This window comes from Vipera berus (genome assembly GCF_964194415.1).
Source record: "Vipera berus genome assembly, chromosome: 16".
Taxonomy (NCBI): domain Eukaryota; kingdom Metazoa; phylum Chordata; class Lepidosauria; order Squamata; family Viperidae; genus Vipera; species Vipera berus.
In genome coordinates, this window is record NC_138219.1 from 6,637,045 (window position 1) to 6,658,165 (window position 21,121).

Below are 21,121 nucleotides of genomic sequence, written 5' to 3' on the forward strand. Positions count from 1 at the left end.
CAATGAGAAGCCAGAAATAACAACCTTTATATACATTTTTTCTTTAGGAATTGGACAAATAAACAGCAATCATACAGAGGGTGAACATGAGAGAAAAAAAATCCGGTGGGTTTTTTTTTTTTGCCTTGTTTTTTTAAAAAAAGGTATTCGCTTGGTTTTGTGGAAAGGAGAAAAATGGGGATTCTGGAAAATTGGGGGGTGTTGGATACTGGGAAGGAAAAAAAAAACACCCGAAATTTAATTTAGGATTAAAGGGGCAGAGGGTAAAAATCTGGACGGTGGGACAGTGTCAGGTCCAGAGAAAAGCTTCTTGCAGGCGGCGTCAAGGATGAAAGTGCTAGGGAACAAAGTCGGCACTGGGAATAATTTTGAGATTCCACAGAGGAAAAAGGGCGCCTTTGAAATCCCACCAGGTTTCTCCCCCCCTCCACCCTCCCTTCCCACCCCCGTAACGGAGAGTAGCAAAACCCGGTTAAGAACCGGAGGGTCCGTTCTCCGGGCAACTTCGGCGCCACCATGACCGCAGGGTCTCCTTCCAGCTTTGAGGGTGGTCCATGTGGGAACAAGTCCCTGCGCTTTTGGGGCGTGGCAGCTTCTGAAAAAGAGTGGAGAAGGCAGGGGGAGGTGACGTACTCGGCCGATTAGCACGTTACCGATCGGTAAAACTTAAGGAGGAGTTTCCTGACAGGACAATTAACCAGTGGGACAACTTGCCACCAGAAGTTGTGGGCGCTCCAACACTGGAAGTTTTTAAGAAGAGATTGGACAGCCCTTTGTCTGACATGGTTGTAGAGTTTCCTGCCTGAGCAGGGGGTTGGACTAGATGACCTCCAAGGTGCCTTCCAGCTCTGTTATTCTATTCCTATTCCCTATTCTATTCTATTCCATTCTATTCTTCATTCCTCTATTCTGTTGTTCTATTATTCATTTCTCTATTCTATTCTTCATTCTTCTATTCCATTCCATATTTCCTTATTCTATTCTATTCTTCATTTCTCTATTCTATTATTCTATTCTATTCTATTCTATTCTATTCTATTCTATTCTATTCTATTCATTTATTTTATTCTATTCTTCATTCCCCAATTTCGATTTGGAATTAGCCATTGTATCTAAAGCTGGCCAACAGGAGAATCCAGTTGTACAAGGGATTCTGCAAACAGTGGTTTAGTACAAACCCAGTTTTGGGGTGGGTTATACTCCCCTAGTAATGCTTATTTGGAACAGAGTTCCCTAAATATAAGGATCGCTCGGCGTTTGCAAGTCTTGTATCCCTGCACTGCGCCAGCCTTACCTGCAGGGCGCCGTGAAATTCATCGCTCATCCTGCGTAACTCCCGCCCGTATCGCTGCGCGGCCCACAAGATGGGAGGGGCGGAGCGTGAGCGTGCCCGGAAAGCCCCCACCTCATCGGAGGTCTCCGAATCTAGTTGGTCCGACCCGATCCGACGTCGCAGTTCTACTGACGGAAGGCAAAGCAAGGAATTTCAGTGAAACACAAGTGGATGTTACAATGTACTAACAAAAATTACAGTTAGTCCTCGCTTTACGACCACAGCGCAGGTCAGAATTTCTGTCGCTAAGCAAGGCGGCGGTTAAATGATCCCGCCTGATTTCGCGACCTTGGTTTTTTTCCCCCTTTGCTAAGCACATCCCTGCAGTTGTTCAGGAAATCACAAAAGTGGCTTCCCCCGTCGACGTGTTGCAAATGGGTGGGCGAGTCGCAAATGCTGTTTCCTCACAGCTGGATTTGCTTCTGGAACCCCACATCCCCAACCCTCCCACCAGGTGAGAATCCCAGACTGTCGGTTGGACCCTGTGATCCTCCCAAAATTTGCTGAAAAGACTGCAAGGGATTCTGGGGCTTGTAGTTCGTGATGTCTATACAGAGAGCCAGGCATTTAATCTGAGGACTTTCGACATGTTACAAAATCTTATTTGGAAAAATACACTTCTGAGGCTTCTGTTCCCTTTGGTGGAGTCCAGAGGGTGTGGATTTAAGATCGCAACTGAATAGGGTGAGGTCCCAGCTTGTACGCTCAGCTGGACAGCAGCAATTTTCACGTCACTTAACCGGATTTAGCTTGTCAGAAGACGCATCCTATCAATCTTGCTAGCAGTGTCATTAACTGTTTTTCAACTGCAAGGCTCAGATTTTAGATAAAGTCTTGTACGGAAGGCAGCGTTGGGTGTGTGTGTGTGTATACTTTTTTTAATTACATTTATATCCCGCCCTTCTCCGAAGACTCAGGGCGGCTTACAAGCTTAGCAGTATCCCCAAACTCCTTTTTAATCTCCTCTTCCCTGTCCAAAGCAAACTTAAATTTAGCGCAAGCTAAAATTAAAAGTTCGGGAAGGCATTCCTTCTGTGAATAATTTGGAATCGTGGCCTACTAGAAAAGATTTATGGACCTCGTCAAAAAAATAATGTATATATTAATCCACGTGGCAAAGGGACACGTTGGTGTTGCTGAATTACTGCCTTTTCCAAGATAACCTAGGAAACCTTAGCTGTGTTTTAAGGAATAGCTTGAAACTGAAGTTCTGATTAGTCTGATTTGAGACTTCCGACTCTTCGTTCAGCAACTGCTCAAAAGTTGCCACGGTGCTGAAAAAGCGAGGACCGGTCCTCGCACTTAAGACGGTCGTGATGTCCCTGCAGCCACGTGATGAAAACCCAAATGCTTTGCCAACTGACACGTATTTACGACGGTTGCAATATCCCAGGGTCCTCTGATCCCCATTTATGATCACCTCATCCAGCTTCTGACAAGTCAGTGGGAAAGGCAGATTGGCTTTATGACCATATTGACTCGCTTAACAACCAAGGCAAAAAAAAGTCATAAATTGAGAACTCCTTTTATTTGACCTCTTTTCAAACTCCCATTGCACCTGGTGTGGACCCATCGCACCGCGGCTTAACGGAGAGAGACCGTAACAAAGCAAACCAGGATTTAACCAGGAACGCTTTCTCACGTGACTGGGTAAAAAGAGCTGAGAAATTGTGAAAATGGGAGCGCCGGGAGGAAGCCCTCGCCCGTTCCCGCTCACCTGGGTTCTCATGAGAGGGGCTGTTGAGATCCTTGGCCCCCCCGACGCTCAGCTTGAGATCTGCGGGGTCCTGTTCAGCGGCGGCGAAGGTTTCATCTTGAAATTCGGAAATGTGGAACATGGTTAGGGGGCTGGCATTGCCCCTGCCTCTTGACCCCGTGTTTTCCAGAAGGCTTAAGAGGTAGTGGGCTGCCTGGGGGGGGGAAGGAAGGAAGAAAGGAAGATTGGAGGAGAAGGGAAGGGAGGGAGGAAAAGGAGAGAATAGGGAGGGAGGGAAAGGAGGTGAATTGGAGAAGGGAAGAAGAAAGAAAGATTGGAGAAGGAGGGAGGGAGGAAAAGAGAATAGGGAAAGGCAAAAGAGAAGGGGGAAAAAGGAAGGAAGATTGGAGAAGGGGGGGAGGAAGGAAGGAAAAGGAAATGAGGGAGGGAAAGGAGGTGAATTAGAGAAGGGGGGAAGAAGGCAGGAAGATTGGAGGGGAAGGGAGGAAGGAAAAGGAGAGAATAGGAGGGAGGGAAAGGAGGTGAATTGGAGAAGGGAGGAAGAAGAAAGGAAGGAAGATTGGAGAAGGGGAGGGGGGAGGGAAAGGCGAATTAGAGAAGGGAAAAAGAGGGAGGAAGATTGGAGAAGAGAGGAAGCAAAAGAAGAGAAAGGGAGGGGGGAGGAAGGGGGAGAATTGGAGAGAAGAAGCGATGAAGGAAAAGGGAGTGAAATAGGGGAGGAAGGAGAAAGGCGTTTATAATATTTATATTTGTGTATGTGTCTAATTAATTAAATATATTGCGCCAGCCATCTCACTATCCAAAGTGACTCTCGGCGCCCCAGCAATCAAAAGCAACGTGGGACTCCCCCATTACAATATCCCAACCTTCAGATTTTGATTCTTATCTTGTCCGATGTGTTGCTTTTGACACAGGCCAGTAGCATCCTTGCAAGTTTCCGGCAGGACATTTTTGTCTCCCCAAGCCTCGAGTTCCCCTAGCACGGCTGGCTGGGGAATTCTGGGAATCCAAGTCTACCCATCTTAAAAGGGGCCGAGATTGGGAGAAGGATGCCAGCGTCAATCAGACGAACTAAACCCCACCACACGACAATGCTCACCAAGCAGGCCCCAACAACAACAACAAAACCCATCTCGTGGCATAACAGCTGGGCAAACTCACACCACAAGGGCAGACTTCCCACAACCCACCGAATCTCCCTTACCTGGTCCTAACTTAGCCTGGCGTCGTGTGAACCCAACTGCCCGGTGAGCAGAGCTAGGATTGCAGCCGAAGGGGGGGGGCGAGTTACACACCAGGAAACGTCCAGCTCAAAACTTCACAATCTTGACTCAACAACAGATGAGCTCACAAAGCCCGCAGAACCCAAACCCTGCCACTCCTCTTAGCAGTAGAAACCCAACATGGTCGGGCTGCCATCGTGGGTGGGTGGTGGGTGGGGATGGATCTGGTTCCCACCTTTGGGCAGACCCGGGTTTGCAGAAGATTCTGACCTGGCTGGCTTCAGCAAACCAGGCAATAAAACCTCTGGCTAGCCACAGGTTCTGGGCGAACCCCCACACCACCCTCACCCCCCCCCCAGCGCCTGGCACCCCGATTCTCTCCTGCCTTCTTGGCTCATGCGCTCACTTCCCTGCAATTCTGGTTGGTTTGTTTTTTCCCTAGTGGCAGGGAGTTCCGCAAGTCCAGATGCACTCAGCTTCCCGGGACAAAGGCTGAACCTTTTCCTTCCTTCCTGCCGGGTTGGGCAAAAGGTCTTCCCCTCGCCCACCGCCCACCGCAGCTTAGCCCCGGGGATGCGTGCGCAAGGTTGCAGATGCAAGCCCACTCGCCCACCCACCCACCCCTTTTTTTTTTTGCAAATCCAACCATTCGGGCCCCCCCACCCCCCCCCTCCCACGTCTTTGCACGCTCCCCGCTTTGCCTCCTTGCAAAGAGGGAAGGGGTGGGGAAAGCCCGGGGAGAGAGGGAGGGGGGGGGCGGGAAAGACAGCTTTGCAAAAAGGGAGCATCCCCCGCCACCACCACCACCACCCCCCGGCAGATCAGGAAGCGAATGCAAAAACTGGGGGTCGGCCTGGGGAGGGGGCGCTTGGCAGGTGCCCGGCTGGGCATGCAAGGACCAGCCCCCCCACCACCACCACCCCTCCCACGTCTTTGCACGCTCCCCGCTTTGCCTCCTTGCAAAGAGGGAAGGGGGTGGTGGTGGGGGGTCCTTGCATGCCCAGCCGGGCACCTGCCAAGCGCCCCCTCCCCATGCCGACCCCCAGTTTTTGCATTCGCTTCCTGATCTGCCGGGGGGGCAGCCGGGGGATGCTCCCTTTTTGCAAAGCTGTCTTTCCCGCCCCCCCCCTCTCTCTCTCTCCCCGGGCTTTCCCCCCTTGCCCAGATTGGGGAAGGGGGGAATTGCAGCCCCTCCCCAGCCCCCAAGCCCTCTCCTCCCGCCTCCCCCGCCCCCTGCCCGGCCCGGCCCCCTCCCCGGGGCTGCCCGATGCGGCTACCTGCGGACCGAGCGCTGCCTGCGCGCCCTTCCTCCTGTTTACCGCCAGCCGAGAGCCAGCCGGAGTCGCCAAGGCGATAAAGAACTGCCACCGGCGGGGCCCAATCAGGAGCGGCGACGTCAGAGAGGGCGGAGAGCTGGGGGGGAAAGGCTCCGCCCACTTGGGCACATCAAGGCAAACCCCGCCCCCCGCCCCCGCTGGCGCGCTGTCTTCGGCCTGGCTCCGCCCCCTCCCCGTCCTCTTTCCCCGGGAGGGAGGGAGGGAGGGAGGGGGGCGCCTGGCGTGGCAGTTTTGCCTTCCTTTCCTTCTTTTCTTTTCCCTTCCTTTTCCCCTCTTTCCCTCCCTCTCCTTCCTTCCTCTCCCTCGTTTTCTCCTTTTCCTTCCTTCCTTCCTCTTTCTTTCTCTCCCTCTCCCTTCTCCTTCTGTTCCCATCCCATTCTTTTTCTTTCCTTCCTTCCTTGCCTTCCTCCCCGCTTCTCTTTTCCTCCCTCCCTCCCTCCCTTCGTTCCTTCGTTCTTTCCTTCCTCTTTCTTTCTCTCCCTCTCCCTTCTCCTTCTGTTCCCATCCCATTCTTTTTCTTTCCTTCCTTGCCTTCCTCCCCACTTCTCTTTTCCTCCCTCCCTCCCTTCGTTTCTTCGTTCTTTCCTTCCTCTTTCTCTCCCTCTCTCTTCTCCTTCTCCTTCTCCTCCCTTCCCATTCTTTTTCTTTCCTTCCTTTCTTGCCTTCCTCCCCGCTTCTCTTTTCCTCCCTCCCTCCCTCCCTTTGTTCCTTCGTTCTTTCCTTCCTTTCTTTCTCTCCCTCTCCCTTCTCCTTCTCCTCCCTTCCCATTCTTTTTCTTTCCTTCCTTCCTTGCCTTCCTCCCCACTTCTCTTTTCCTCCCTCCCTCCCTCCCTTCGTTCCTTCGTTCTTTCCTTCCTCTTTCTTTCTCTCCCTCTCCCTTCCTCTTCTCTTCTCTTCTCCTCCCTTCCCATTCTTTTTCTTTCCTTCCTTCCTTGCCTTCCTCCCCCGCTTCTCTTTTTCTCCTTTCCTTTCCTTCCTTTCTTCCTTCCCCACCTTCTGCTTCTCCTTCTTCCCTTTCCTCTTTCCATCCTCCCTCCTGCTCCATTCTCCAGTCGCCTCCCCTTCCTCTTTCTTTCTGCCTTCCTTCCCTCTGTGGCTACATTTGCTTCTTGTCTTTTTTTAAAAAGTGCATAAAAACTCTGGGTAGGCTTCATTTTGGCTCTTCGGTCCCATAATATTTTATGCCACAATTTGTAAGTTTTTAAAAGGACGCTTTGGTTTTGCTGGATCTCGACTTTGGCAACTTTAAGCTGTGTGGACTACAATTCCCAGGATTCCCCAACCAACGTTACACTCATGGCTGGCTGGGGAATTCTGGGAGGTGCAGTCCACACAGCCTTATATTAAAACACTGGCTTGCCTTAATTCTAAGCATTTCATGGCTGGAGGTCAGGCTGTTGCCAAATTATAATTACTCTATTCGATTTAGACCCCGCCCGACTCCAACCCAGAGCTCCTGCATCCACAGAGTCAATTGTTCCTCATTTTTGTCTGTTTGAACGGTATAAGCAGGAACGTATGAATGTGTAAGTGTGAAACGACTGTAACGGAACGAAGGACCCAGAGGGAAGAGTTGCACTCAGAAGCGGAGGACGGAACTGAGCGGGGGGAACTTTTAGCACGAACACTTCCGGTCTGTGGATTTTCTTATTTCCCCCTCCCCTTTCCATTAATAAGCTAGCACACATGCCCGTCGTTAAGATGGCGGAGCGGAAAAGAGCGCCGCCGCTCTAGTCAGGCTCCCGGCTCCCCGTCTTTTGCCATTCAGAAACGCGCTCTACGCCCTTGGCGCAAGCCAAACGAGACGGACGGGCAGACGGGCGGCCGGCGCTCAACGTCATTTCCGGCACGCCGAGCCGGTGCGGCCAGGAAAAGGGGGCGGGGCGAGCGCACTTGGCGCAGCTGGCAGCAGCTGGGAGGTCGCGCGCTTGCGGCGGCGGCCCTGGCCTTGTGGGGAGGGGGCGTCTTCTCCCCCTACCCCACCCCAGATTTGAGGCAGTGGGCCAGAGAGGCAGCCCGGGGACTCGGGGGCCCGAGAGAGCAGGGGAGGGTTAAGGGACCCAGGTATCTGGAGAGGCGACAAGGGACCCAGGTGTCCGAGGGGGGGGGCACAGGGGGCCGAGAAGGGGGGGGAAGCATTCAAGGGTCCCAGGCCCAAGAATAAGGCTGGGGGGGACGGAGGGGGAAGGGACGCAAAGAGGCAGGGCTTCAAGGAGAATGGGGAGGGGTCTCCTAAGAGACCCAGATATTGCAAGAGTGGGAGGATGGGGGGGGTCCCAGAAGTGAAAGTGGGACAGCAGGGAAATAGGGGTGGCCCCCCCCCGAGGAGGCAGGGCTTCAAGGAGAATGGGGAGGGGTCTCCTAGGGACCCAGGTATTGCAAGAGTGGGAGGATGGGGGGGTGTCCCAGAAGTGAAAGTGGGACAGCAGGGAAATAGGGGTGGGGGCCCCCCCGAGGAGGCAGGGCTTCAAGGAGAATGGGGAGGGGTCTCCTAAGGGACCCAGATATTGCAAGAGTGGGAGAAGGGATGGGGGAGGCGTCCCGGACCTCTGAGGATTGGGAAGGGGGGGCCAGAAGTGAAAGTGGGACAGCAGGGAGATAGGGGTGGGGGTCCCCCGAGGAGGCAGGGCTTCAAGGAGAATGGGGAGGGGTCTCCTAGGGACCCAGGTATTGCAAGGATGGGAGAAGGGAGGATGGGGGGTCCCAGACCACTGAGGATTGGGGAGGGGGACCTAGAAGTGGGGTAGCAGGGGAATAGGGGTGGGGGGTGCATGGGAGGCAGGGCTTCAAGGAGAATGGGGGGCTTCTAAGGGACCGAGACACTGGAGAGATGGGAGTAGGGAGGATGGAGGTTGTCCAGGATTCTGGGCCTGCAAGGTGGGGGTCCCAGACCTCTGAGGATTGGGGAGGGGGCAGCAGGGAGATAGGGGTCGCAACTCAAAAGAAGCACCCCAATTTTTGTCTCTTTCTCTTGCAGCTCCTGGAGAGGCTCCGCATTGCGACAAAAAGGGGGATGCCCACAACGGGCTCCAGAGAGGAAGGCATCTGATCCACAGCTGCCCCCCGCCCCTCCAGCCAGGCTCTCCCATGGAACGGGCAGGCCTCCTTTGATTTTGCCGCTGGAGGGGCCAGCCCCCCACCTCCCCAAAGGATGTAACGTGCTCTCCGTGCGGAGGAAGCTGCTCTGGCCAAGAGAGGGGGCCGCGGTGGTGGTGGTGGTGGTGTGACCCCCCCCCATCCCCCTCTCTCCGCAGTCTGGGGGATGATGGCTTCCTAGCTGGCGAAGATGGAGAAGGCCGTGAGCAATCTGAGCGCCATCGTGCCAGCCTCGCGGCTCACACCGGCCTTCCCGCCCGCGGTCAAGGTGGGCCTGACGACGCTCTACACAGCCTTGTACGCCCTGCTTTTCTTCTCAGTCTACGCCCAGCTGTGGCTGGTGCTCCTCTACCGCCACAAAAAGTTCAGCTACCAGACCGTCTTCCTCTTCCTCTGCCTCTTCTGGGCCGCCCTGCGCACCACCCTCTTCTCCTTCTACTTCCGGAACACCCTCAAGGCCAACCGCTTGCACCCCTTCTTCTTCTGGCTGCTGTACTGTTGCCCTGTCTGCCTCCAGTTCTTCACCTTGACCCTCATGAACCTCTATTTTGCCCAGGTAAATGCAGTGCCGGTCCTGACCCCAGAGGCTTGTGGGTAAATGCCAAGACGGAGGCAGTGGTCCCTAGGACTTCTGGGTAAATGCTGAATTCGCCACATGGCAGCTGGGGGGGCGTCTGGGTAAAGAGGAGACCAAGGAAGGAGAATATTCAGTCAGGGTTGAAATAATAATAATAATAATAATAATAATAATAATAATAATAATAATAATAATAATAATAATAATAATAATTTTATTTATATAAATGAGGTCTCCTTGGTGCTCTTTGAGTTGGGTGACATTTCATCACCCAACTAGGTAACGTCCTCAGTGCTGGAAGGGTGTGGGGTATGTGGAGAAGAGGAGGAAGACTACAGGGTCCATGTTACTCTCTTGAATTGGGTGGCTTTCTTGCAGACGTTTCATGACCCAACTGGGTAACATCATCAGTGTTGGAAGGGAGTGAGGTTTGCAGAAGGGAGGAGGAGGAGGAGGGCTGTGGGGTCCTTGGTGCTCTCTGAGCTTGATGCTTTTCTTGCAGATGTTTCGTGACCCAACTAGGTAACATCATCAGGTCTGTGATGATTTCACCTAGTTTGGGTTATGAAACATCTGCAAGAAAACAGCCAAGCTCAGAGAGCACCAAGGACCTGTCGTAAAGAGGCTAGCTCGATTTGCATCAAAGACCGATCTCTCGCAAACGACAATTTGGTTCTATCTGCTTTGTGTATGTTTTGGCTTAAAGAGATCTGAAATATTTATTTTGACTTATTCCTTCAAATCAGTGTTTCTCAACCTTGGGCACTTTAAAGTCTGTGGACTTAAAAGTCCCAGAATTCCCCAGCTGGCAATGTATCTTGATAGGCTGGTTCTTTCTGTAAATGAGACCAGTTGTCTTTAATTGGGTGTTTTCTGTTCATTGAGATAAGAAGCTAAGAATAAAGATAAGAATCCTTAGTATTTTTAACTCAACGTGTTGATAGTTATCCCAATTCACAGCAAAGGTCTATAAGATTGTGTTTAATGCTTCAAATTTAGTGGATGATTAAAAATAACAGGATTAGCTTCCTTTCCATCCAGGATGCAGTTTTTTTAAAAACCACAGGGTGGGGTGGGGAAACCCCACAACAGTGCATTAATGTTTTGCAACATTAGCACCTCTGTATTTAGAAAAAGGGCCAAAAACCATGAGCTCCCAACCTTATCAAAACCACAGGAAGCCTTACCGGTAAATTACGATAGCAGAGTAGCTAGCGGTTTAAAAATGCTTGGCGCAGGTTGCAATTTGTTCTTCCCCTGACTTGGTTCGTATATCCCGTTGATACCGGTGGCAGCAGCGTGCGGAAATTGTCGTGTTGCTTTGTGGCTGAAAAAGGGGGTGCGAAACCTGCAGTTCCTAACTGCAGCTGAGTTAGCAACTCTTATTACAGTACTTTAGCATTTCTAGTATATACGGGGCACGCCTTGCTAACAAGTATGTGGTCAAGAGGAGACACCCCAGACCAAATAAGGGGAGTGTGTGTGTGTGTGTGTGCGCGTGCAAAATTGTTCTGCTTTAGCAGAATTGTGGTTTGCAGCCCAACTTTCCTTAACCTAATAATAGCATTGATGCATCTCTGCGCTGTGCATTAACACAGTCCCTAAGGAGTCACTTCCAAGGTCAGTCAGTGGCTTCGCCAGTAAATTGGTCCTGTTCCTCCCCTCATTTACGATAGCAAGCTAAGATTTCCCCCAGCCCAAGCCTTCTCTTTCTTTCCCCAGCTCCCATCATTCCCAGCCACGGGCGTGGGTTGGGACGCTGGGGAATGCTGTCTCAACGTTTGGAGGCTTGAGAAAAGCTAGCCGAGCCTGTTAAACTTTTGAAGGCTTCTGATGTCGTGTTTAATTGTGACTCCTATTTCTAGCAAATGCAGGCCGCGCCTGTCCATCAAAAGAGAATGGAAGCAGGCCGCTGAAAATGATGATGATTTATTTATTTATTTTATTTTTATTTTAATTCCATTTATATCCCGCCCTTCTCCGAAGACTCAGGGCGGCTTACAAGCTTAGCAGTAGCCTTCATTCTATGTATATGCCTGCTTATTAGGGCTTTCACACACCCCCTAAGCGGCATTATTACAAAGTCAGCTTAATTGCCCCCAACAATCTGGGTCCTCATTTTACCTACCTGGGAAGGATGGAAGGCTGAGTCAACCTTGAGCCTGGTGGGACTCGAACCTGCACTAATTGCAGGCAGCTGGTGTTACTTAAGGAGGCATCAGCCCACTGCTCCACCAAGGCTGATGATGATGATGATGATGATGATGATGATGATGATGATGATGATGATGATGATGATGATGATGATGATGATGATAATAATAATAATAATAATAATATAATGGTAAATTTTATGCTCCTTTTCAGGTGGTTTTCAAAGCCAAAGCGAAATATCGTCCTGAATTGATCAAAGGCCTGTGAGTAATCCATATTTCTCCAGCGGTCTATGGCTAGCGGGATTTCTCGCACAAAATCACAGGCAGGCAGTCCTTGATTTACAGCTGTTCATGTAGTGACCATTCCAAAGTTTGAACGGCGCTGAAAAAAGTGACTTAGGACCGTTTTTCACACTTACGACCGTTGCGGCATCCCCGTGGGTCACATGATCCGCTTGGCGACTGGCTCGTACTGACGGTCGCAGCCTCTCCCCGGGTGTGGGGGACGGGTTGTCACGCGATCCCTTTTTGCGACCTTCCGACCAGCCAAGTCAATGGGGAAGGCTGATTCGCTCGGCGACCGGATTATTCATTTAAGAACTGCGGCGATTCACTTAATAACAGTTGCAAGAGAGGTCGTAAGACGGGGCAAACCCCACTTGACGACGGTCTGGCTTAGCAGCCGAAAGTTTGGACCCGATTGTGGTCGTAAGTCGGGGACTTCCTGTGTCTGAAATGTCGTAGCCTCGGGGCAAAGCCGCTCTTGGAAAGGAGAGGCTGCTGGCAGCCCCGGGTGGGAACAGCCCCAGCTTTTGGGGGTCCAAAAGAAATAGTTTCGGGATCTTGAGGGTCTCACTTCTCAGGCTGGGTTTGTTTTTTTCCCCCCCCTCCCTCCCCCAGGTTGCTGGTGCGAGGCGTGTGCTTCGGGGCCAGCGTCCTCTTCCTGGCGGTGAACGTGGCGTGCGCCGTGCTGGTGCGGGCGCGCCAGGCGGAACCCTGGGCGGTGGTCCTAGCCCGAGTTCTGATCAGCGACTCGCTCTTCGTGCTGGGAGCCGTCTCCCTCGCCCTCTGCCTCTTCCTCGTGGCCCGCGGCTCTCCCTCGACACGCATCTACCTGGAAGCCAAGGTGCCCCTTCTCGTTTCTGCACAAGGCAGAATGTTTGTATAAGCAGGTGGGGGCCTTGGGGCTCTCTGAGCTGGGTGGTTTTCTTGCAGACCTCTCGTGACCCAGCTAGGAAACATCGTCAGTGCGAGAAGGGAGGGGGGGTTGAAGAGGGGGGGAGGAGGAGGACTGTGGGGTCCTTGGGGCTCTGAGCTGGGTGGTTTTCTTGCAGACGTTTCATGACCCAACTCGGTAACCTCATCAGTGCTAGAAGGGAGTGGAGAGGAGGAGGAGTGTGGGGTCCTTGGGGCTCTCTGAGCTGGGTGGTTTTCTTGCAGACATCTCATGACCCAGCTAGATGACATCGTCCATGCTAGAAGGGTGGGGGGCTTGCTGTCTACTTATATAAAGTCATTGTTGGTGGCATGTTCCATCCAGCAGTGAACATATTTATCCTGTTTTAAAAAAATATATATTTTTGTTTTCACATTCTATGTGTGTCTGTGTGTGTGAGAGAGAGAGAGTGTGTGTGTGTGTGTGTGTGTGTATATATATATATATATATATATATATATATATATATATACACACACACACACACATACATATATACACATACATAAACACACATACACACAAGCACACACAGAGACATATAAAGTTTGCGTATTTTAGATTTTAATTAGCTTGTAAAATTATTCACGGTTCACCTTCTGCCTTTCCAATGCTGCTTGAGCACCATAAGAAAGATTGGTTATGATGCGCCAACCAAGCCTTGGGTTTTAATCTCCCAATAGCCCACCTGCAGATTAATCGCCTCTTTCCGAAACAGGGCACCACCCTTTGCCAGACGGCGGCCATGGGCGGCACAATCGTCCTGCTCTACGCCAGCCGCGCGTGCTACAACCTGGCTGCCTTGGCGCTCTCCTCGCGCACCCGGCTAGACTCCTTCGATTACGACTGGTACAACGTTTCCGACCAGGTGAATCCTCGGGGATGGTGGTGGCTGAAGAGCAGCTGGGGCAGGGAATCTCCAGCGTCTCGGACTACAGCTCCCATCCTCCCCTCCCTTGAACAAGGAAGTGTTGGGCGGTTTCCCCCAGGCTCCAAAAAGGGTAATACTCAAGCGCCCAAACTTGTTCTATCCCAACTCTGACAAAGCTGGTTGGCTGGCATACTTTGTAGACATTTGTAGCCCGTCCTCAAGTTATGACCATCATGGTCGTAAAGAGGGTCCCCCCACATGATGGTATTTTGACTGTGGGGCACGGTAAACAGCCATAAACACAGCCCCGAGTAACCCTTAGGGTGGTGCATCGTAACTGAATGTTTGCTGAAGGGCCTGTCCTATGTCGAGGACTTCCTGTAAAGTTTTGGGAGTAAAGGGGTGGGATTTTACCTCCCCGTCTCTTTCCCTCCCTTCCAGGCTGACCTAATAACAGATCTCGGGGATCAAGGTTACATCGTCTTTGGACTCATCCTCTTCGTTTGGGAGTTACTGCCCACCACGCTGCTGGTGGGCTTTTTCCGGGTGCATCGGCCGGCTCAGGATGTGGTGAGTGGGATGCTCGGAGAGGATCAGTCTCAAATATCAGTGTCAAGGCTGAAACGTTGGCAGCTACGTGCCTCTGTATTTCAACTTGCCTTTAGAGTCAAGGGGAGGGTGGCGTTACTTTCGAGGGGGCTAGAGGGAGAAACGAAACTTCTACAATTCCACTGAAGACTGAGAGAGCCTGAAACCTTTTCAAGGACACCGTGACAGGTGTGGAATTGAAGCGGACGGTTCCCATAACAAAGTGATCTTGTTTATGTGGGCTGCGTAAGAGGGTTGAGACTTGGGCTGGGGAAAAAAAACATTGTTTAATTCTACGAACTGGTGTTTGGGAACCTCAGAGTTATTTTTGCCTCGAGATTACCGTGCAGTGTGTTCAATAAACAGTTAAGACTTTCGGAAACGGGATGGTCCCGGAGTTTTATTTGGATTCTGGAGCTGGATGTTGACCATCAGGTTCAAAAGACCAGGTCCATGCATAAAAGTTCAATTAAAACTACTTTCTCCTGTTCAACTATGGGGCTGGACTAGAAGACCTCCAAGGTCCCTTCCCAGCTCTATTCCATTATATTCCATTCTAATTCTAGAATCCTGTGTATAGGATTCTTCCCAGCACCTGGTTAGGGTCAACAGTGCTTAAAAAGGGCTGCGCTCAATTTTCCTTGTGGCTACATAGGGATGCTAGTCTGGTGCCTCTTTTGACTCTTTTGATGTTCTTCCTTGGTAATGGGAGAAGGGGCAGCGTTTACTAGGGACTAGGGACTTGGATCTGCTGAAAGTGATTAGCCCCGCAAGCAAAAGAGCTGTGTCCCAGGGAACAAAAATTAACCGGCGCGGGAAAGGAAGTTTGAATTGCTTTAATTGTCTTTTCCCTTGCCGCAGAGCGCCAGTCGTGTCTTCCATCGGCAGCTGGGGGTCTCCCGCTCTTATTTCTTCGACTACCCCGGGCAGCGCGAAAACGAAGGACTGACGAGCAGGTAAAAAAAAAAAACCCTCCTTTTTTAATCCTTCAAAATATCCAGGTCAGACCTTCCAGTAACGCAGACAGACCGCTTTTAAAAAAGAAGAAGAAGAAGAGAGATAACGACACACAAGGAAAGAGGAGCGAGGAGGGAGAAGGAAAACCGCGCGGAGGTCCGGTTCTACAATTCCTACCTGCTTTGTTTTCCAGCCTGACCGGACGACCCAGCAGCGGGAGCTACTACGGCTCGATCAACCGCAGCGGGGAGCACGACTGGTTCGGGGGCCACCCGCCCACCGCCCCCCTTCTCTTCTCACAGGCTGCGGTCTCCGGCAGCCATCACCACAGCCTTTACTCCACCCCGCAAAACTGAGGCATGGATGTTGAATGGGAGGAAGGCCTTGCCCACCCACCCCACACACACTTTCTACTGCCGAAGGTTTCCTGTGTGCTGGGGTGGGGGTGGGGGAAGACGACCGGCATGCGAACAGGGTATTTAGATCCACACAACCCCTAACCCTACCCCTTATCCCACCCACCCCGTCCCTACCCCTTCCCTGAATTTTAGCCTGAAAAAAACCTCAGCTCTGTCCTTTTAATTCCGGAGCTGGCTGGTTATTTTGCTGGAACCTCAAACCTCAATCTCTCTCCTTCCTCTTAAATATTCCCTAGATATTTAACCCCCATAGTATAATTGAGAACACTAGCACTTTAAATGAGACCTGGGGGGGGGGGCGAGGAGGGGGGGCCTCGTTTTATCTTCGATGTCGTTGAAACGGATCCTGTGAAATGGGTACAGGGGCGCACTCTTTTCTCTCCCTCCTCCTCCTCCTCCTCCCCCCCCCCTTCCCTACCAACCGGTAGCAGCCGTACAATTTGGAATAAGCTTCTGTGTTTCTCCCGCTAACCAATTTATTGCCGTTCTTGGTGCTAATATCATCGCTTTCCCCCCCCCCCAAAATAAATGGATTTTTGTGTTAGCGACAGAACGCGTGGCACTTTTTTTAAAAACACACACACACACACCCTTCCCCCCCTTTCCTGGGATTCTGCCGCCCCGCGGGTGAAAAATTTAGACAAAAGGAGGCGAACTGTTTAGTGCTTTAAAATGTTGAAATCGGTTTTATTTATTGATTATTCGTTATTGGGCCATTCTTTCTGAGCTCAGAGTGGTAGAGAGAGAGAGAGACCTATGGCGGGACCGGTAAATTCTGGGAATTTGAAGCCCACCCATCTTAAAGCCCACCGCCCTGAGTCCTTCGGGAGAAGGGCGGTATAAAAATTTAATAAATATAAATATAAATAAATATAAAACATGTTGACTGGGAATTCTGGAAGTTGAAGTCCACGAGTCATAAAAGAGCCAAGGTTGCCTACCCCTGGGATAGACAATTAACCAGTGGAACAACCTGCCTCCAGAAATCGTGGGCGCTTCATCCTTGGAGGCTTTTAAGAAGAGACTAGACAGTCACTTGTCTGAAAAGGTATAGGATGCGTTAGGGTTAGGTCACCATGAACTCATAGAGCAAAATGGACATTGCTAACAAACTCGGAGTTCTTGGGTATGGTTAGGAGGGCGCTAACTTTTCTAGGCTGCCCTATCTATGTTTCCTGGTAAAATACATGGGAAAATCCCATTGGAGGAAAATTCCACTTAGGGTTAGGGTTAGGTCACCATGGACTCATAGAGCAAAATGGACACCGCCAACAAACTCGGAGTTCTTGGGTATGGTTAGGAGGGCACTAACTTTTCTAGGCTGCCCTATCTATGTTTCCTGGTAAAATACATGGGAAAATCCCATTGGAGGAAAATTCCACTTAGGGTTAGGTCACCATGGACTCATAGAGCAAAATGGACATCGCCAACAAACTCGGAGTTCTTGGGTATGGTTAGGAGGGCATTGACTTTTCTAGGCTGCCCTATCTATGTTTCCTGGTAAAATACATGGGAAAATCCCATTGGAGGAAAATTCCACTATAGTTTCTCCTCCTTGAGCAGGGGGCTGGACTAGAAGACCTCCAAGGTCCCTTCCAGCTCTGCTCTATTTTAAAGGCAGAATATTAGTGGATGGCTAAATTCCTGGATTGTCCAGAGGGTCGTGATGGGTCGGACACGACTTCGCGACTAAGAACAGCAAAAGCAACGAAATTCCTGGAGGTTTTGGTTGGGGAACGTCTTTGAGGATCCCCCAGGTTTTTTGGGGAGACACAATTTGAAACCAAAGCAGACCCCCAACAGCGGCGCCAGCCCCATCCTCCTTCCTCCCGGATCGAAGCGTTCCATTGTACGTTCCTTGGGGTCGGAGCCGCGGCTGATAACGGAAGTTGGTTTCTTTGCTCCTTCCAATGTGGCTGTTAATTCATCCCTGGAGGTCTACTCAAGGGCCGTCTGGGCTTCCGAAGGCGAGGTTGGTAGCTCATTGTGGTCGGGAGTTGGCAGATGAGCTCCGGAGGAGTTTTTGGAAGGAAAGGAGGGAGGGGGAGGGGAATCTTCCTTACAGGTTTTGCCATCTCTGGCATACCATCCCGGAAACCTGCTAGGATGCCAGTATGGTTGAACAGCCAAGTCAGGCTGCTTTTGAGTTTTTGAGTTTATTATTGTTTGTGTGTTCTTTCAAGAAACTCATGGCAATGAGAACCCAGATTGTTGGGGGCAATTAAGCTGACTTTGTAATAATGCCGCTTGGGGTGTGTGTGAAAGCCCTAACAAGCAGGCACATACATAGAATGAAGGCTACTGCTAAGCTTGTAAGCCGCCCTGAGTCTTCGGAGAAGGGCGGGATATAAATGGAATTAAAATAAAATAAAATAAATAAATAAATAAATAAAGGTTGGGGTTCCCTCTCTCTCTCTCTCTCTCTCTCTCTCTCTCTCTCTCTCTCTCTCTCTTTCTCTCCTTCCCTCCCGTTCTGTCTTCTTCCCTTCTGTTCCTTCCTCTGCTTTTCTTTTTTCTTTCCTTTTCTTCCTCCCTGCCTTTTATTTCCCTTCCTTCCTTCCTTCCTTCCTTCCTTCCTTCCTTCCTTCCTTCCTTCCTTCCTTCCTTCTTCTTTCTTTCTTTCTTTCTTTCTTTCTTTCTTTCTTTCTTTCTTTCTTTCTTTCTTTCTTTCTTTCTTCCTTTCTTTTTCTTTCTTTCTTTCTTTTTCCTTCTTTTTCCTTTCCTTTTCCTTCTTCCTTTCCTTCCTTCCTTTCTCTCTTTCTTTCCTCCCTCCCTCTTTCTTTCTTTTTCTTCCTTCCTTCCTATTTCCTGATTTTTCTTTTTCTTTTCTTTCTTTTTCCTTTCCTTTTCCTTCTTCCTTCCTTTCCTTCCTTCCTTTCTTTCCTCCCTCCCTCCCTCCCTCTCTTTCTTTTTCTTCCTTCCTATTTCCTGATTTTTCTTTCTTTTTCCTTTCCTTTTCCTTCTTCCTTCCTTTCCTTCCTTCCTTCCTTCCCTCCCTCCCTCCCTCCCTCCCTCCTTTTCCTTTGTTGTCCTTCCTTTCTTCCCTCCTTTCCTCTCCCCTCCCCCCCCCCGTCTCTCTCCATTCTGGGCAAATCCCACTCACTCAAGAGCTCCAGTCCTCAACAGAGTGAAATGGGTTGTCTGAACGGATCCTGTTTCCTTCTCTTCGTTTTTGCAAAAGGGATGGGGGGGCAACTTCTAATAGCCGGAACAAAATTCAGCCTGCCTTTCTGGGGGTCCCAGATTGACCCGGCCCGTTCAGCCCCGTCCCCTGTGGCATCTCTCTGCTTGCCCCCCCCCTTTCCTGGGGGTCTCCTGCCTGCCCACAATCCTGCCCAGGGCTTGTGGGCATCCCTTGCTCAAGACCCATTTCCTCCCTGCTAAATTCTCCCGGCCACCAAGGATGCTATTTTCCTAGTCTTCCTTCTCTATTCCCCCCCCACACCTTATCCCAGGTCTTTGGTTGAGGAAGGGGATGAGAAAGCCCCTGGGGGGGGGAGGAGGAAGGAAATACACGGTGTGTCCATTATGTAGTTGTGTGGCTTTCTGCTCATTTTCCCCTTGTCATCCCTGGCTCAGGTCGCCCAAAGGGTTAACCCACAACTCCTCGCTCGCCTCCACCCGGTGGGGCTGGATCTGGGGGCTGGCCAGGCTGGGGGTGATGGGTGAGACAGTCCCGGCTGAAGGGGAAGGGGGGGGCGAAGGCAGATAAAGGAGGCTCACCCCCTCCCGCCGCCCGAGGCTAGCGAGAGCCACCATCCATCCTAACCCACGTCTGCTGATGCTGCAAGCAAAGCGAGTGAGTACACCCAAAGGGGGGGGTGCCTGAACTCTCCCCACCGCCCCTCCCCACCCCCTAGGCACCACTGCCCCTTCCCAGGGCTCTTTGGAAAGGGGGCTCCTGTGTGGGGTTTTTTTTTGGGGGGGGTGGAGTTAGGAGCCCAGACTGTGGGACTAGAAGATGGTGAAACAGCATTAAATGTGCACAGCGTTTATCACTCACCCACACAGCCTCTTTGCATGTTTTTCCCCCCCTCCAGGTAAGTGTGTTGCTGCTGCTTTGTTGTTATTGTCGGGTTTATGTTCTCTTTTGGTGGGGGTGGGCGTGGAGAGCATAAAGAGGGTTGGGGGGGGCAGAGGGCAGGACAGGTGTGCACACCTGGGACGAGGGACAGGGCGAGGGGCTTGCAGGTTGGAATTGCTTGGGGACTCCGGACGGACGCAAGGTTTTGCATGATCTGACTTGGGTGTGCGACAGGATAGGACAGCACACCTGTGTGTGTGTGTGTGGGTCTCTGCCTGGGTTCCTGTGCACGCAGTTGTGGGCTGGGAGTGAGAGGAAAAAAAACACCCAGTGTATTGTGAAAAAAGAATGATGGACATGCCAGTCCCAAAGCACATGGCATCTTGGTTCTTGGTCAAAAAAGAGGTTGTGTGTGTGTGTGTGTGTGTTAACACAAATTGGGGGCACACACGACAAGGGGCAACATCGGAGAAGGGAGTCAGGATCTGTAAGTAAATGCCTGCATTTTTAGAAGTCAGGCAGCCCCGAAGGAGACAAACCCCACGGTTTCTAAGGGGGCAAATGAGTTTGAAATCGAAAACTTTGCTTTTCACGCAAAGGTGAAGCTAGGGCCAGCTTGTGAGGGGTTTGACAAGCACGAGTGTCCAACCAGGAGATCTTGTATGTTGTGTGAAGCCGTCCATTTGAGTTTGGCGTGTTTATTTTCATTTCCACACCCCTCGCCTGCATTTCACCGTCGGGTCCCACCAGGATTCCCAGGGAAATTCGCCTTGCCTCTAGAAATACATTAAAAACCCATTCTGCAAATTTCCCTTACGACGACAACTCTGCGAGGTAGGCTGGGTCAAGAGGGGATGACTGGGCCCAACTCATCCCGAGGGGCAATTCGGACTTGGCTTTCCCCAATGCCGGCCGATCCCAAAACCCCAACATGATCCGGTGTGTGTGTGTGTGTGTGGATGGGAGACAAATAGGTGTGCACGGGCCTGGGTGCGAGTGAAGAAGGAAACACGTGCAGGATTTATCAGCGTGGACTCTGAGGGCGCACAGCCAGAGGGACATGGGTGTCGGGGGTTGAGGGATCCAAATGAGGGGCTTGGAACAAGGAATGCTGTCTGAGCAGAAAAGCTCCAGTCAGGTCCATGAGACCCAACCGAGCAAGCTTTCGGATCGCACAGAACGCTGCTTGCAGCCTCGAAGAGGCAACCTCGCAGGTTTCCAGTTCAAATCAGACCAACTCTTCATAGCAGTTAAGCCCACCGGCATAAGAAAGGGGGCGTGCAAACAATTTGAAACGAGATGGACAGAGAGAGACAAGAGACAAACAGACGGATAGAGGGCTAGATAGATGGATAGACAGAGGGAGGGATGATGGAGAGGAGGGAGGGATAGATTGATGGAGGGATAGACAGATGAAGGGCAGATGGAGGGATGGGTGGCGGGATGGGTGGATAAGGTGAATGGATAGGGAGGGAGGGAAAGAGAGATTGATGGAGGGATAGACGGATGGAGGGCAGATGGAGGGATGGGTGGATAAGGTGGATGGATAGGGAGGGAGGGAGAGAGAGATTGATGGAGGGATGGAGGGAGGGCAGATGGGATGGGTG

General features: G+C 51.3%; 2 protein-coding genes across 5 annotated transcripts; one reads left to right on the plus strand and one right to left on the minus strand.

Moving 5' to 3' along the window:
- Positions 1–3: 3 nt before the first annotated feature.
- On the minus strand, positions 4–5,599 carry BAD (BCL2 associated agonist of cell death). The gene is made up of 4 exons (XM_081340252.1): positions 5,551–5,599; positions 3,051–3,243; positions 1,295–1,461; positions 4–595 (listed from the first exon to the last, which is right to left on the minus strand). The coding sequence occupies exons 2-4, from the start codon at positions 3,169–3,171 to the stop codon at positions 473–475; spliced, it is 411 nt and encodes a 136-aa protein (XP_081196378.1). The 5' UTR covers positions 3,172–3,243; positions 5,551–5,599; the 3' UTR covers positions 4–472.
- Positions 5,600–7,226: 1,627 nt separating this feature from the next.
- GPR137 (G protein-coupled receptor 137) lies at positions 7,227–16,034 on the plus strand. 4 transcript variants are annotated; one of them, XM_081340496.1, is made up of 8 exons: positions 7,227–7,243; positions 8,588–9,262; positions 11,651–11,700; positions 12,340–12,565; positions 13,374–13,523; positions 13,968–14,096; positions 14,976–15,070; positions 15,265–16,034. In XM_081340496.1, the coding sequence occupies exons 2-8, from the start codon at positions 8,897–8,899 to the stop codon at positions 15,425–15,427; spliced, it is 1,179 nt and encodes a 392-aa protein (XP_081196622.1). In that variant the 5' UTR covers positions 7,227–7,243; positions 8,588–8,896; the 3' UTR covers positions 15,428–16,034. The 4 variants fall into 4 exon arrangements, with proteins under 4 accessions (XP_081196622.1, XP_081196623.1, XP_081196620.1 ...); XM_081340497.1 differs by lacking the exon at positions 7,227–7,243 and adding an exon at positions 7,514–7,529; XM_081340494.1 differs by lacking the exon at positions 7,227–7,243 and adding an exon at positions 7,523–7,674.
- The last annotated feature ends 5,087 nt before the right edge of the window (positions 16,035–21,121 follow it).

Excerpts from the sequence above, each read along its gene's own strand:
- GPR137 (XM_081340496.1), top strand. The coding sequence starts at position 8,897 with ATGGAGAAGGCCGTGAGCAATCTGAGCGCCATCGTGCCAGCCTCGCGG. Across the intron at positions 9,263-11,650 it reads TGAACCTCTATTTTGCCCAG|GTGGTTTTCAAAGCCAAAGC; the intron begins GTAAATGCAGTG and ends GCTCCTTTTCAG. Across the intron at positions 15,071-15,264 it reads AACGAAGGACTGACGAGCAG|CCTGACCGGACGACCCAGCA; the intron begins GTAAAAAAAAAA and ends TTTGTTTTCCAG.
- BAD (XM_081340252.1), bottom strand. The coding sequence starts at position 3,171 with ATGTTCCACATTTCCGAATTTCAAGATGAAACCTTCGCCGCCGCTGAA. Across the intron at positions 1,462-3,050 it reads CCCCTCTCATGAGAACCCAG|TAGAACTGCGACGTCGGATC; the intron begins GTGAGCGGGAAC and ends GCCTTCCGTCAG. Across the intron at positions 596-1,294 it reads AATTTCACGGCGCCCTGCAG|AAGCTGCCACGCCCCAAAAG; the intron begins GTAAGGCTGGCG and ends ACTCTTTTTCAG.